Here is a 17,134-nt window from a genome sequence, read left to right on the forward strand (position 1 = left end):
TGGTGACAATGAAATGAACAAGAAACACAATTATATTTAATCATTTACAACACAATATACATAAATGCAAAGGACCTGGGCAAGACAAAACAGAACATGCATTTATTGCTGACTATAGAAAACCTTTCCACTATGGCCTTGCACCTGTATAAACCAAGGAGTGGATCTCGGGAATCAGTCAGAGAAACCAGAAAGTAACAGCGGAGATAACTAAATTATTGGGGTGATGGTGTGGGAGGGAGGAGGGATGGTAAGCCTATGAGGATCATGGCAAGGTGGAAGATTCGTTCGTGACAGGTTTCCTCGGTGGATTTGGTTCAACTCTAAAGGACGTGTTTTTACCGCTGGTCTCGTTATAGCAATATGCCACATCATGTCCCACAGCATGGCATACCCCTGCATGCTATCGGGTTAGACATACCGATTCTCAGTTAGGCGGGGAGGGGGAGTCTTTGGTTGATGGAATGGCATGGGCCGATTATAGTGTGGAACAATTGGGAGGAAACCATAATCGTAAAATAAGGAGGAAGGAATGAATCAGGTTCAGAGGATGACACGGTCGGTCCCTCTAAACTAATATTAGACCTCGATGCACATATTCACACGAGGATGGTATGGGAGACATGACACTTGATCTTCATCGACATGCACAAAATCACGCACAAAATATTTCTTGTTTATTGGTCGCTCACTCTACCCCTTCCACTTCATGCTGTGTTAATGGTATATTTTGGAATAAACCTCAGTTTGTGTCCTGACTTACCCAAACTGCCTGGGGAAATGTACTCTTTCCCTGATATTCCTAATTGTCATTACCCACCTTCTACAGTAGAGATGAATTTGATGCCGTTCCTGTCGGTGTTTACGCTCACGATGCGATACATCTGCTGTAGGTCACTATTCTCTGAATAATTCTGAAACAGACAAGATGGATTGGCTTCTTTGTTTTTTTTTAACAAACTTGGTAACGAAAACAAATTAAAATTGTTTGACCCATGGGCAGAAATGGCAACAGTGAGATAAAAAAAATTTGGGGAGCAAGAAAAGTGAAATAAATAAATAATTTGAGGTCCACACACTTTACTGAGCTCTGGGTTCGTATCAGGACAAGTCGAGCAACATTTCCAGGCTGAAACGCAGGGTACTCAACTGCAGTTGCAGAAATTTGATTCAGGGTTCTGGCGATAATTTGTCTACTCTTTTGGAAAGATGCCGTGGGATCTTTAATGGCCATAAATGACCAGCCCTGGCAAATGGGTTCTCCGGATAAACGTCCATGTGAGGGACGGCACACATTGATTCCTTGTCCTACATGTGAAATACCAGGATGAGAGTTTGTAACTGGGTCAAGATTCAAACCTCTGTGAAGCCAATATTAAACTGCCTTATGTGTTCCTTGCAGTGACACTGCTTTAGCAGCACAGATGCTCTGCAATATGGTACATCATGATGTAAAGAAGTGAAAAGATGGGGAACAAGCCACCATATAACTTACAGAACGTGAGACTCTCAGTGTGGACTGTCACAAAAAGGGCTATATAGCTCTACTGAGTGTTTTCATGAAAAACAAGGTTGAAAACAAAATGCCGATTCACTAAATTGCTATCAATACAAATAAACCTTTCTTCTGCTGGGATACAGAAAAAGAACGAGCAAAGTCTCCATCCAAAATCATATTCATACTACACAGTATATAATTCTGTTTTTGTGTGTTAGTTTGACTTGTATATGCTCCTGAACAACTGGAAGGAATAAGTTGAAATTTGGTAGTTGTATTTGAAGTGTGCATGGGAAGGTTATAGGTGTTAAAGAAAAAATTGTAGTTGTGAGGGTGTGGCAGTGGGGTTCGACGCAAATTCTCCTTAGAAATGTGTAGCGTATAACGCCACCCAGTGGTGATGGGAGAGTGGATTACAAGTCAGCTGGGGAGATGACTTGCCACTTTGCGCTGCTTTTCTGACTCCTTCCAGAGGGAGGGAAACAACCCTCCCATAGGGAGAGGGTATTTCTCGTAAATTATATTCAACTGGGGTGGCAGGATGGCCAAGAGCTATTGTATGCACACACGCCTCTCAGCTATCAAGCCTGGGTTTGAATCCCGACCCAACTGGCATTCTCGTGTTTCGAAGGCAGCGTGATTCATCAATGTGTTTACAGTGGTTGGGTCCCTCAGAATGACATTAAACCGGGCATCTCATCTGCCGGAATTAGTTTGTAGCTGTTAAGGATCCCATGTTGTCCTTCACGAAGTCCTTTGACCACTTGAGCCACAGTGATGACCCGGCCAGGATTGTAGCTTAGTAACTGCTTCGGCAGCACCAACGCTGTGCATCGACTATGGTACATGATGATATTCAACAGATGATTAATAGGATGGTCGTAGTTTATCCTGAAAAGCTGAAAAATCACCCTTAAAGGCATGTGCCTTCACATTTTTTGAAATGTATGTATTTGCACGCGTGATGTTTAAAATGTACTTCGTTCGTTTGTTTGTATGCAGCACAAGGCTGCAGGGTAGCATCACTGGCTGAGTCTGTGGCTGTGCTGCTGATGCAATGTCCTCTGCTAGTTCGGGCAGAAATTTGTAATTTGGCTATGCTGCTGGCGATAGCTCGCCTACTCTTCACGAAGAACACCATGGGATCTTGAACGTCCACCAACGAATGCTGGCAGATGGGATACCCATTTAACATTCATCCGAAGGACGGCATATATTGATGAATCAGCCTGCCTATGAAACACCGGGATGACAGTTTATAGCCGAGTCGGGATTTGAACCCAGGCAAGACAGCTTAGAGGCGAGTGTGTGTACATCTCGGCCAACCTATCAACCATAAAGTATGCTTGTGAAGCTGGAAAAAGCATTGCGATTATACAGTATTTACTTGCAGTATTGAGCCCAGAATAGAGCAACTCATTTTATTCTTACATTCCAGAATCTAGATGATGGGATGCACAATGGAGGAAGAGCCATAAATGGCTTATGAAGAAAGAAAAAAAACAACAACCTTGTTTTCTGGCTTAAAAGGCAGAGGTGGAAACTTATGTAAAAACACACGATGTGCTCGAGTTTCCCCGGTAATACAACCTTGAGTGTAAGAGACCAGGAGTGGAAGTTTGCTGTAATATCCTCGGTGCTCAGAGCCTTAATAACATCTGGCGGGAAGTGCTGAAAAATCCTGGATGTGGCAGGATCTGTCAAATATTAAAAAGGAAGGAAACATAATTTGGCAAAAGATTTGATGTTATTAAATAGAAGGCAAAACACTGTATAGAAATCCACAAGTGTGGAGTAGTGTTACTGGTTGAGACAATTGCCTATTCCCATGTAATCACACACCTCATGTCCCTCGCAACAACCTCCTCCCACTCACTTTATATAAAGGCACCATTACTCAGCTCTATTATGTTGCTCACCAAGGTAACGGCTTTGTCCTTTTCACACCCTCAATAAAACTCACCAACATTAAACTCGAGAGGAAGACTCAGGTTTTTGCTGTCAGTGTGTGCAAGCAAATTCTGTGATGCGGTGATCGTCATGAGTTCTTCAAAGCCCAGACACGTGCCCCACAATGGAAACATGTCCTCTCTCTCTGCTGCCTTCACGCGTACACACCCAGAGCAAACCCTGTGGGCAACTGCATTGGGAGGATTTGATCTCCAGCATCCCCAAAAATTAAATTGCTCAGTTGTTCGGTACTGGTCCTTTGTGCAACTCCACAGTTGCCCAGAAGGCAACTGTGCAGCTCAATTAATTGAAGCATTTCATTCAAATTGAAATATAAACAATTTCATTAAATTATTTGAATATATTATACAACATCAGTAGGACGTTTGGTTACAAAAGCCTGTATTTTATGCAAATTTTATCTGGTTGATGAAGTCTTAGAGTGGGCATATGTTAACTTCCACACAATACAATGCATCACAACTGAAACCAACTCAACCATTGAGTTTTATTAACCTGCTTATACGAAGAATGGAGGGCTGGTAAGATAGCCTGAAGGTACGTGCATTCCCTTCTGAGCTGTCTAACCTGGGTTTGAATCCTGACCTAGCTATAAACTGTCATGGTGTTTTGCAGGAGGGGCAAGGCATCGATGTGTATTTCACATGATGATGGACGTTAAATTGGGCATCCCATCTGCCAAAATTAGTTAGTGAATGTTAAAGATCCCAAGGTGCCCTTCGCAAAGAGTAGGTGAGTTATCGCCAGCAACCTGAACTAATTACAAATTCTTGCCCTGACATGACGGCACTGTATCGGGGCACTGCCAGGCTCCTGTGAGAATTGATGCTTACCTGCAGCCACATGCTGCCTATGAACGACCACGACAAATAATTGTTTGAAACCGTTTACAATGATCGTTTTAAATTCTCAACAACTTCAGATAACTATAAACCGACAAAACCATTCTTTGCCAACCTGCATCGTTTTCACCAACTTGTTACGATGGCACTTGTGCCAATCAATAACAGAGTTGTTGAAGCTTGTGGTCACGTGACTGGTGATGCTGGGATTAATGCTTTCAAAATGTCGGACGAAGACTATTTCTGTGATAAATTTCTGGCAGGGTATCATACAGTAGGGCACTGGAAGAAATTGTCGAGACGCTGGAAAAGTCCAGGAAGCATAGAAAGAAGTGAATCTTAAATACGTGCACAAAATGCGATGTCCAACATATCCTAAAATGTGCTGGCAACATGGTAAGATGTTTTTTCGACTCGACATTTGTGAGGTCGAGTCGAGTTGATTCGTTAGGTTGTGTCGAAATATCAAGGCGATCTTTAAGGCTCAAACTTCTGTTCAAGACTTTGTAAAGGCTTGCACACTTCCCTTAACAGCTATCATATTGGTAGAGATCTATGTCTTTGTAAATGTTATTGTTTATGCAAGTTTCTTACACTTATCGTCTCATCGTAGAACACCTTGGTAGCCTTAGCATAGCCCGAGGTGATCAAATTGACAGCACCTCCAGGCACCAGCAGCCTGTTGGGGATAATACAAAGGAAAAAAAAAAACTGTGATTAAATAAATAAATAATTCTTATTATCCACAATCCTCTCCCTCCACAAGAAATTCGAACAGATGGTGATCATGTTACCGTGAAGTGTGAAAGTGAGAATGCTTCCAACATTTGGCATTTTCATTCCAAAACCTCACACTACTTCTCCATGTATTTGAGGGTCTCCCAGAATTAGAACTTTACATTTTTCTCGATTGTTAACCAACGCACGCGAAGAGAAAAGCGTGGTTCAGCAATTGGTTCACTTCTGTCTGTCTTCCGTTTTTCCATGTGTCTACAAACGTTGGTTTATGATCGAGGAAGAACTTAATTTCAATTGAATGTGGCACTGAATTTCGAACACGAATCGGAAAACCTGTCGTTTAACCGTACTCTGGCTCTGAATTTGTCCCAATCGCACATGCGCAGAGAAGAGTAAGTGTAAATTAATAAAAATGTATCCCCATCTACAATCGATCCATAAAACTCAACATCATGGAAATCGGAGGGAAATTATTCAAGTTAGATCAAAAAGTGTTTAAAAAAAAATTAGGTCACAATCCGAAAAAAGTAGGTCAAGGAGACCAATCAAATATCAGGTGCTTAACTTCAGTGCAGGTACACTATTGTTGCGGATTCCGCCCGCCGGCGTGCTGACGGCCACGTAACTCGAATCGCGGCACGTCGCCCACCGGACGGACAATCCAGTCGTGACCCTCTCGGACTAACGCCGGGAACCAGTCACGGGTGGACCTTTCGGTCTCACCGCGATCGAGCCAATCAGCCCCCGCGTGGGATAGGGTTGCTCGCCAAATTCGACCTACCTAAGTACCCACGCGGAGGGTAGACCGGGCGATCGCACCTCGCCGCAGGTCGACTTCGGACACGGGCCACTTAAGCGACCCGTTCTGTACTATCGGGATAACCGAGCGGTGTTATTCGTCGACCTCGACGGTTTGATTATCGGGCGTATTCAGCCCACTACCAACCCTTTACGTGAAGCAAGATGAGGATTCAATGAAGGAAATGACAAAGCGAAGCGGGAAACAGTTCGACACAAAGCACATTTATTCGCGACGAACGGAAAGCACACATATTCAATTCCACCAAAAGCACACAGAAAAGAAAAACACAATTCAATTTACACAAAAAGCAAATGCGACAATGCAGATCTAATACCGATTACGCGAGCACACGGCAACACTTATACAATTTTACTTCACAGACGGCGCCGACAACACATACCCAAAACCAAGGAAAGAATACCCTCAAGGATGAGGCGGGCCTGAGGCCGAGACCGGGTCGGGCCTACCCGTCTGGTGATGAGACGCGGAGCGGCGATGGTGCCTCAACTCCGCGGGCCTCGCGGGCAGTGTCTGGTAGGGGGTGGGAAAGGGGCCCCTTGGTCGCACTATCTCAGCGCGGGGGGAAACAGGAGGGGGTTGCTGATGCTCGGGGTATAGAGGATTTTTATTGTCCCGCGACGAGCGTCTCCACCTCGGCCAGGTCGCGCTGTCGGCCTCCCTGGGGTGCAGCTCCCTGCACGACGCGAGCACCCCCTCGTCTGCCCTCGCCGCCTCTCCACAGCTCCGTCCCCTCCGCTCCGACTCCAACGCACACGACGACCAGCTCCTTCTTGCCAACTCCACCGCCCGCGAAGTCTTAACTCTCTGTTCCCTCTCGACTCTACTACTCCCTGGACTGACGAACACGGTCGCTTATATCAGCCCCGTGGCTTCGCCCTCTCATCTTTGACCCCCTCCCTTCGACCTTTCACCTCGCTCCCCATTGGCCCGAGAAAAAGTGGGCGTGAATGCTTTTTGATCCATAAATTTGCATATATCGATCGCCCTCCAACGCCCTGGAGGCGGGGCCAAATCGCCCCTCGCTCACCGATTGGACGGCAAAAAGTGGGCGTGTGTCGTTTTTGATCCGTTTTTGAAGCACAAAATCCGTGATTTTGTACACGCTGTTCGGCGCGCGCCCTGCACGAGTCCAACACCGGTACCCACAGGCGGCGCAAGAACGGTGGCGATGCGATGGTTGCGAGGTGTGACGTGAAGGTCGTGGCGGTTGTGGTGAAGCGGCGTTGTGGTTGGTGGTTGATGTTGTGACTGGTGGTGGTAACAATGGCGGTTGGTCCAAATTAAAGATAGTAAAAGAAAAACGGCTATCCTGAAGAGTCGCAGCACGCATAAATGACATGTATTCCCACTAGACAACGGGTTTGGGCCTAACTACACATGTACTTACCGAAATACCTCACCTAAGGGACCTGAATGGTGGTTTGCGAATTTGGTAACCACAACACTACCCCCTCCCCTTTTTACAGACTCGTCCCGAGTCGTCAAATTTTCGTGTGCCATCATGTGTAGTTTTCCCCGAGTACATTTTACCTACGGATCCCTGAGTGCGACATTCATGGTATTCGTGTCCCCAAAATAAATAACCTGAGGGCTGCGTAACTACCTAAACAAACTCACTCACACGGATGACTTAAATAAAATTGCCGGCGCTAGGACAGACATGCCGGGGGCGCACTCATATTTACAGTACATCTTAACCTTAACTTACAAATTTTACACTAAACCATGGCCCAGGATCATTGAACTCTGCAAAAAGAAAGCAGTTAGCAGGGAGCCAGGCTGCCCACATGCAGTCTCTGGCTCAAAACAATGCAGGTGACAGGGAACGTGGCTGGCTGCTCACACGCAGTCCAAGGCCTTCCCTTTTGAACTGAACGCAGTGAACCACAACGGTGCATGGGCTGCACAACGCAGTCTCCGTGCCAGCTCAAGTGGCACACGCAATGAACACAACGGATGGATGGATGGACACAAACACGGTGCACGGGCCGCCACTGCAGGCCCGTGTTGTAGCTGCCAACAGGGCAGTTCTTGCAGCTTGCAAACTGTTGCCTTGATCCTGGCGCACATGGCAATGAACAGGGGGGGGCAAAGCAAAATTGAACGGGGCTGGTGAACGTGGGCAGTGGGCATGGCATGGCAAAGGTGCAGGCAACACAGCCCGCAGAAGAAGGCCGCTGCAGGCAAACACAGCTGGCAGACGAACTGGCCGGCACAGGCCTTGAAGAAAAACAGCCAGCAGATGAACTGGCCGGCACAGGCCTTGCAGCACACAGCTGCCGATGAAGTTGGCCGGCCTCCGCCTTGAAGCAAAACACAGCCAGCAGATGAAGTTGGCCAGCCTTTGCCGTTCAGTGGAGGTTGGTGGAGGGAGTGCGGTGGTGCTGGCCACTTGGAAGGCGGGCTCGGACCTACCTACCTGTCTCCCTCCCACCTATCGCCTTTGCCTGTCACTGTACCTACCCACTCCCTTAATTTGTCAAACCCCAATTTAGCCCCAACTTATTTTTTTTTATTTTTACTTCCCCACTATAAATCGTCCCCTAACCCCCTTTATCGTCCTTGTTCGGCTAACCTATCCTGTCACCTAGCCTACTCCCAACCCCTACGTTCCCTTCCCGGAGGGGAATAAGGGAGAGCTAGCGTCCTGTGTCGAGGCCCAACGAAGCCTCAGAATGGCCTCCCCAGAGTTCGGCGATCTATAACCAAAGTGGGTCCAGCGGCCCACAACGACAGCGAGGGGATGGATGGTGCGGAGGGGTACATCTCCTAATCTACCCTAACCATTAACTGTTAAACTACCCCGGGGCTTCAACAAGCGCCTCGCGCTTAAACTATTGGTTCTAACAACCCAGATTCCCGTCGCCTGTGTTGGTGTCCTCACAATTTCGGGCCTCGCCCCCCAATTTTCTCTCCGTGCCCTCACACGGTCTCATGGCTGGGACACGCGGCTCCTTTTGGCAGGCACGACCCTCTGCCGAATCTCCCGCTATGGCACCCCCGGGCACTACACTGCCTCCGAGCCTACCAGCTCCCTAACACCGGGGAGTCCCCCCCATGGCACCTCCCCTGAAACGCACACGTGGCAGGCCGGCCTCCCGGGCCCCTTTCCGAGGGTCACCCGTGCCCACAACACTGCCCACGCGGCTAATGGCGCCCCGGGCCCCCGCACCAAGCAGGCGCACCCGTGCCCACTACTCTATCCCGGCCCCCCATGGGCCCATGGCCTACCGCGGCCGACTAGCCTGGTGCCCGGGGTACCCACTCAGCGATACTCACCTTTCGCAGCCACGCTCCCAAGCCCGTCAACAGGGCTCCTGCACCCCTCCAAATGGGTCTCGAGCCTACTTTCCCACCAACAACAAAACGACCTCCATTTTTCAATTTGACTAACCCAGCTAACTCACTCTACACTGACCCCGGGGTCCCTTGGGCGGGAGTCACTCCTCCCCCCAATCACTCATCGCACCATGCATTCCCCATTCACTCCATTCACACAGACCCGCTGGCCTCACTCACTCATCATGTACTCACCTCACAACTCACCAACTCTTCAACACACTCACCGCTGAACTCTGCCATCCTTCTCACTACCTCCCCTAACTAACTCGTGCTCCCACGTCGTCCCTTAAACTACAGCACGTTCCTTTTAACACTACGTAGCTAAGGTACGTCCCCACTACACATTCACAAGTCTGTCCATGTCTCCAAATCAATCATTTTATTTCCCAACCTAAAGCTCACTAAATCCCTCTAACTAATCCATTCCACGGACTCCATGAGGACTTACCCCTGCCCCATGAAGTCGGTCTAACTAAGCTAACCCTTCCCCCTAACTAGTTTCCATCCTGTGCCCCGGGTAAGGGGGTCTTCCACCCCTTGCCCAGAAATCCTGTGCACCCGAAAGTGAGGCTTGCTTTTTTTTTTCCCATGCGCATCACCAGCGCGGCAACTCGCGCACTTTGCACCTGCCCGTGACGTCATGCAGCTGCACGTGTTCCTCGTCCCTCCTTGGACGGTACCATCCGGCAGAGATACCCCTCCTGCCGGATTCCAACCCCACGTGCAGCCATGGCGTCACCGTGCGCATAAAAAAAACAAGCCCCACGTCTCGAGGGGTTCCCCACGCGAACACATGTGCTTTGCCCGTTGGAGCTTAACACACACGATCGCGTGGAGAACCCGTCCGGTCCAAATCCATTTACCTGCCTAAACTTTGTCCGTCCGCGGGATCGGCAAATCCACCGCGTGCGTTTCCGGACCGGGACTTCACTCTCGCAAGCGAGCACGTGGCGGTCTCGTGCGTTGCACAGCACGAACCTCGTGCTCACTGCTGGGTGAACCCGGCACGGTCCCCGAAACAACTACAGCCGCTACTCGGCTTTCTCTCCTCTGTTGCCGTCTCCGTCGTCGCCATTCCACCCACGCACACCTGCGTGTTACGACGCACACAGTCCACACCATTAAACTCACACCGGGAGACGCGGCTGCGTGCTCCCGCATGCCAACCGACATCTCCCTCTCATACCGCTCTCTCACACACACGGTCTCCCTTACACACAGCGACCTTGCACACGGCCGTTCACTCACGCGTGCGGGGAACTCACCCGCGGTGCCTCATCCACACTCCGTGCCTCACTCACACACGCGGGGGAACTCACCCGCGGTGCCTCATCCACACTCCGTGCCTCATCCACACACGCGGGGGAACTCACCCGCGGTGCCTCATCCACACTCCGTCCCTCACTCACACACGCGGGGGCACTCACCCGCGGTGCCTCATCCACACTCCGTGCCTCATCCACACACGCGGGGGCACTCACCCGCGGTTCCTCATCCACACACCGTGCCTCACTCATACACGCGGGGGCACTCAACCGTGGTTCCTCATCCACACTCCGTGCCTCATCCACACACGGCGTGCTGGGAAGCACGTACTCCGGCACCATCGCCACCACACCACTCACACACGGGGTCGCTTCCACACACGGGAACGCACTCACGCCTTGCACCACACACACAGGGACAACTACACTGGGGATTCGTGTCCCCACAAGGGTCTCCGGGGCCTCTATACCCCCCAAGCTTTCCGTGCACCCGTTCGCAGCACTCGCCCCCTCAACCTCGCAAAGCACGACCGAACTCACCTGGTCGTTGTACTGTACTGGGATTGGAGATGCTTAGCAGGCAGACACGAAGCGGAGAAACAGTCGAGCCGGGCTGTGTTGCACGAGTGCGAGCCAGAGCGTACTGTGCCCGCGGCTCTCCTTTATTCCGTATGCGGTACACTCACGAGCCGGCCGACTCCAGTATTACTACGACACCTCAGACGGCGTGCACACCTCATATCCCTCGCCGAACCCCACGGCCACACCTCCACCATCACGCCCATCATGCATCATCATCATGCCCCTCCCCTGACTACACCACACTCCTCCCTCCTAAAAGTATGATTATTAAATGATCAGTATTATAAGAAGCATGCAGAACACGAAGGATTTCGTATAATAATCATGGAAATAAAATGAAAATAACAAAGTATAATAGCACACCACATCATATAATGTGTCGATGCGAGCGAGTGGAGCATTAAAGGTCAGGTCTGACCGCGTTACCGATATGAAGCAGCAAAATGAGAAGCACAGCGGCATTATGCAGCAAAAACGCCCCCCCCCAGGTGGCCCATGCTGACATGACCCTGGCCAAGGTCGTAATGACCTCTCGAGCTAACCTCCTCCGGCCCACTCCCCCCAGGCAGACCCGACGTAGATAAACATCCCGAGGCCGGCAGCCCGCTATCTGGAAGCTGTGGCGCCAGCCCTAGACCTTGGCCGGGGGCGCTGAACAGCGCTGCTGGCTGCATGCATTTAATGCGCCAAAACAACTCACGCACCACAATCAGTCGAGACGCCAACGCCCGTCCCAACGGCCTTGAGCGAACACAGCGAGTTGTGCTCGCAATCAGAGGTGGGGGTAACCAGGGCACCAGTCTTGGTTCCGAGTCGATCTCCGAGACCCACACGGCCGCTAGACGGGAGCAACTCCACTTAAACCACACTGCAATCATAGGCTCGTTATAAATCATTACGAATAACATTCGAAGCATCGCAAATTCATTTTTCCGTACAGCGCGCTTTTTTGATAAAATCCCAGCACATGACAAAGTAATTACCTGCGGTCTGGAGCAACTGGAGGCTAACAAACCTTCTTTATTCGCCCCCACATCACATTGACCATAATTCAACTCCCATTGACTAATCTCCGCCACATCCACTTTTATATGAGAACTGCTGGCATTTATTTCAACAACGTTAAACTGCATCACTAGAGCAAGGAAAAACATATGCCATGAACAACAACCCACAACCCGCATCACGAGTCCGCTCCTTGGTTGTCGACTCGATGCTGCGACTCGCGACTCCCTTTAACGCCACGGGCCCACCGCCACCTGTTGAAGCTGCCTGAACCACACCGATGCGCATTGCCTCTCGAACCTTGCCACAGCGCGGAACTCATCGCGAGAGCTGATACGGCTCTCACCGCCCGCCAGAGCCTCGCCCCTCGGTACTCGATGAAGGCCTTGAAGAGAGTACCGGCACATCTGGAGGTACGAACCGGAGACCCAGTCCGAGGTGCGCAAGCCAGTCTCGACCCAACAGGGGGGCCCCTCCCCTCGTACAACGAACACCGAGAGCCGGGCGCGTCGATCTCGGTAGCGCACTGAGACGTCGGCCCTCGCAAGCGGTGCAATCGCTTCACCGGTGTACGTGTATAACGACAAGGCCGTCTTGACCAGGCGAATACCGCGAAGACCACGAGCCGCCCGCTCACCCATGACCGACACCGCAGCCCCGGTATCCACGCAAAACACAGTAGGTTGGCCATTCACTTCGACTTCAACCGTGAAAGGCGTCGTTATCTCCGAACCAACGGAAAACAGACTCAACCGTGGTTGCATCTCCCGCTCTGGTTCGCCGGCATTGTCAGGCCCCGGTTGCAGGCCGATCTCCAGGTCACTGGGGTCCTCTCGCACCTCGTCACCCAAGACCCCAACGGAGGCTCCCGCCATCCGACACACGCGCTTCAAATGTCCCACCTTGTGACAATGCAAACACACGGTGTTCTTATACGGGCACATTTGTCGCAGGTGCGGACCCCCACACCCCCAGCAGCCGCGGGAAAGTCCCTTCGCTCCAGGCGCGCGACCGTGCTGCGGTGCCCCCTCGCTCCAGGCGCGACCGTGCTGCGGTGCCCCTCGCTCCCGGTGCGACTGTGCTGCGGTGCCCCTTCGCTCCCGGTGCGATCGTGCTGCGGTGCCCCTCGTCCCGCACCGCCAGGCGCGCGTGCGACCTGCGGCACTTGAGCCACCGCTCGGACTCCGGGCTGCGTGACTCGCGGCACTTGTGCGATTACCGCATTGACTTCGGGATTAGCTGCCATACTCCAGCTGGAGCTACTCATTGCGTCCTGGCCAGCAATGGCACGGACATCCGTGAGCGTCTGTTCGACAGACGAAGCAGTCACGACCGCCGAGTCGAATGTGATGTCGGTCAATCGCAGGATAGCCGCTACCATCTTTGCGTCTCGCAGACCAGAAATAAAACGATCTCTGAGCCTTGTTGTACGCTCCTCTGCCGTGAATTTGCAAGGCACAGCCGAATGCTTCACTCGTGCCACGAAGTCCGCAACGCGCTCCTCGCCACCCTTAGCGAGATGATCGAACTGGAACCGCGCGAGATGTAACGACTTCTCCGGCGCCAAGTGGGTCTTCATTTTCGTCACGATGTCCTGAAAGGATAGCATATCATCACTGGGTCTATTTGGAGCCACCAAATCACTCAGCAGGCGGTAGTGCTCCGTTGATAGCGAGGCGAGCAAGATCGCCTTGCGTTTCTCTTCATCCTCTACATCATTTGCCCGAAAGTAGCAACCCAACTGTTCAGAAAACAACTCGAACTCATCTCCCCCGAACACGGGTACACGTCCGTGTGCCGTGCCGCGACCTTCCGCCATGTTCCGTGAGACACTTGGTTCCGTAGCTTGGAACCGCCCTTACACACGCCGATCCGCCGATCCTCGTCGCCACTGTACTGTACTGGGATTGGAGATGCTTAGCAGGCAGACACGAAGCGGAGAAACAGTCGAGCCGGGCTGTGTTGCACGAGTGCGAGCCAGAGCGTACTGTGCCCGCGGCTCTCCTTTATTCCGTATGCGGTACACTCACGAGCCGGCCGACTCCAGTATTACTACGACACCTCAGACGGCGTGCACACCTCATATCCCTCGCCGAACCCCACGGCCACACCTCCACCATCACGCCCATCATGCATCATCATCATGCCCCTCCCCTGACTACACCACAGTCGTGACTCACCTCAAGGGGGCAGACTCCCTCCCCTCGTTCCTGGAGGAGGCCATCCAGCTGCTCGCACCGGGTCCCTGCACGCTCCGCGAGCTCACCCCCATTATCCTCCACGACCTCCGTGTGTGTCTGTGCGTCACTTACCCCGTCTTCATCGTGTTGTCTCTCGTCTATTTTTTCTGTCTCCCGTGTCTCTATATATTTATAAGTTTCTGTCGTCGTCATTTCGTGTCTCGTCTCACACGTTTTGGTCTCCCCATTTAATTTTTCCCTTTTGGTCACCGTCGATTCCTCTGTCACGACCCTCGCCCAACACGCCCCCCGAATTATTTTTTTACCCGCCTCCACCGCGGGCCTGTCAGCCGTTGCACCCCCTTCCAGCTCGTTCGCTCCCACACGTGGAGTCGCCATTCCTATCTCCCTGGTCACGGCCTTCATGCCCGCCTGCAGGCATCGGCCCATGTTCTGCGTCGCACCCCACAGTTCTTTCATTTGCTTGTTCATGCTTTTCATTTCGTTTTTCATTTCATTTGTGTTTGTATCCATCTTTTCGATCATTTCCGCATTCATCTTTTCGTTCATGCCTTTCATTTCGTTTGTATTTGCATCCATCCTTGCTGTCATTGCCGCCAGCATGGCGCATAGCTGGGCCATGTCGGATGCACTCAGCTGAGCCGTTTCGGCAAGGGTTGGGGAAGGGTTTTGGTGGAGAGGGGGGGGGGGAGGTGTCATACACTGCGGCCGCTGTCGCACCCATTTCGGGCTCTGGGTTCAGTTGGGCGAGTCCGTGTTCCTGCACAATCAACATTTCCTGCTCGGGGATTCCATCCTGGACCATGGATTCTACACATTCTACATCCATTTCTAATACCCCCGGCTCCCGCTCGCCTTCAGACGCCATCTTGCCTCTCCTAAAGGGTTAATTTCGCTCGCTCGTAATTTGGAGGGAATCGGGGGTCGCTTCTCTCACCCCTGGACCGATTCCCGTGAATTTAGCTGGAGACAGGAGAGCCCGTTTTCCCGTTCTCCGATACCAGTGCCGCGAGGAGGGCGATGAATTTGTATCGCACGACCTGACACCAGTGTTGCGGATTCGCGCCCGCCGGCGTGCTGACGGCCACGTAACTCGAATCGCGGCACGTCGCCCACCGGACGGACAATCCAGTCGTGACCCTCTCGGACTAACGCCGGGAACCAGTCACGGGTGGACCTTTCGGTCTCACCGCGATCGAGCCAATCGGCCCCCGCGTGGGATAGGGTTGCTCGCCAAATTCGACCTACCTAAGTACCCACGCGGAGGGTAGACCGGGCGATCGCACCTCGCCGCAGGTCGACTTCGGACACGGGCCACTTAAGCGACCCGTTCCGTACTATCGGGATAACCGAGCAGTGTTATTCGTCGACCTCGACGGTTCGATTAATTATCGAGCGTATTCAGCCCACTACCAACCCTTTACGTGAAGCAAGATGAGGATTCAATGAAGGAAATGACGAAGCGAAGCGGGAAACAGTTCGACACAAAGCACATTTATTCGCGACGAACGGAAAGCACACATATTCAATTCCACCAAAAGCACACAGAAAAGACACAATGCAATTTACACAAAAAGCAAATGCGACAATGCAGATCTAATACCGATTACGCGAGCACACGGCAACACTTACACAATTTTACTTTACAGACGGCGCCGACAACACATACCCAAAACCAAGGAAAGAATACCCTCAAGGATGAGGCGGGCCTGAGGCCGAGACCGGGTCGGGCCTACCCGTCTGGTGATGAGACGCGGAGCGGCGATGGTGCCTCAACTCCGCGGGCCTCGCGGGCAGTGTCTGGTAGGGGGTGGGAAAGGGGCCCCCTTGGTCGCACTATCTCAGCGCGGGGGGAAACAGGAGGGGGTTGCTGATGCTCGGGGTATAGAGGATTTTTATTGTCCCGCGACGAGCGTCTCCACCTCGGCCAGGTCGCGCTGTCGGCCTCCCTGGGGTGCAGCTCCCTGCACGACGCGAGCACCCCCTCGTCTGCCCTCGCCGCCTCTCCACAGCTCCGTCCCCTCCGCTCCGACTCCAACGCACACGACGACCAGCTCCTTCTTGCCAACTCCACCGCCCGCGAAGTCTTAACTCTCTGTTCCCTCTCGACTCTACTACTCCCTGGACTGACGAACACGGTCGCTTATATCAGCCCCGTGGCTTCGCCCTCTCATCTTTGACCCCCTCCCTTCGACCTTTCACCTCGCTCCCCATTGGCCCGAGAAAAAGTGGGCGTGAATGCTTTTTGATCCATAAATTTGCATATATCGATCGCCCTCCAACGCCCTGGAGGAGGGGCCAAATCGCCCCTCGCTCACCGATTGGACGGCAAAAAGTGGGCATGTGTCGTTTTTGATCCGTTTTTGAAGCAGAAAATCCGTGGTTTTGTACACGCTGTTCGGCGCGCGCCCTGCACGAGTCCAACACCGGTACCCACAGGCGGTGCAAGAACGGTGGCGATGCGACGGTTGCGAGGTGTGACGTGAAGGTCGTGGCGGTTGTGGTGAAGCGGCGTTGTGGTTGGTGGTTGATGTTGTGACTGGTGGTGGTAACAATGGTCCAAATTAAAGATAGTAAAAGAAAAACGGCTATCCTGAAGAGTCGCAGCACGCATAAATGACATGTATTCCCACTAGACAACGGGTTTGGGCCTAACTACACATGTACTTACCGAAATACCTCACCTAAGGGACCTGAATGGTGGTTTGCGAATTTGGTAACCACAACACTATTATGAGGTGCCAACATCTTGTAAGGCCAAGCAGTCTGAGATTCCGTCTTGACAAAATTGAGCGACGACAAAAAGTGTTCTTTTTTCAGAGTGCCATTTGACTTTGACCTTTAACCCGCATGGGTATCTATCTATA

The 17,134-nt window shown here is 51.9% G+C and overlaps 1 protein-coding gene across 1 annotated transcript in view; it reads right to left on the bottom strand.

The window, feature by feature from the left end:
- The window catches only part of LOC147033964 (gamma-glutamyl hydrolase-like), a 50,283-nt gene that overhangs the window by 2,226 nt on the left and 30,923 nt on the right, over positions 1-17,134 (bottom strand). The window contains 4 exon segments of the mRNA XM_085873862.1: positions 821-914; positions 3,089-3,195; positions 3,462-3,600; positions 4,906-4,990. Of these exon segments, the coding sequence (XP_085729988.1) occupies positions 821-914; positions 3,089-3,195; positions 3,462-3,600; positions 4,906-4,990 (425 nt within the window).

This window comes from Eptatretus burgeri, chromosome 1, assembly GCF_056783735.1.
Source record: "Eptatretus burgeri isolate ZD-2024b chromosome 1, Ebu_testis_v1, whole genome shotgun sequence".
Taxonomy (NCBI): Eukaryota; Metazoa; Chordata; class Myxini; order Myxiniformes; family Myxinidae; genus Eptatretus; species Eptatretus burgeri.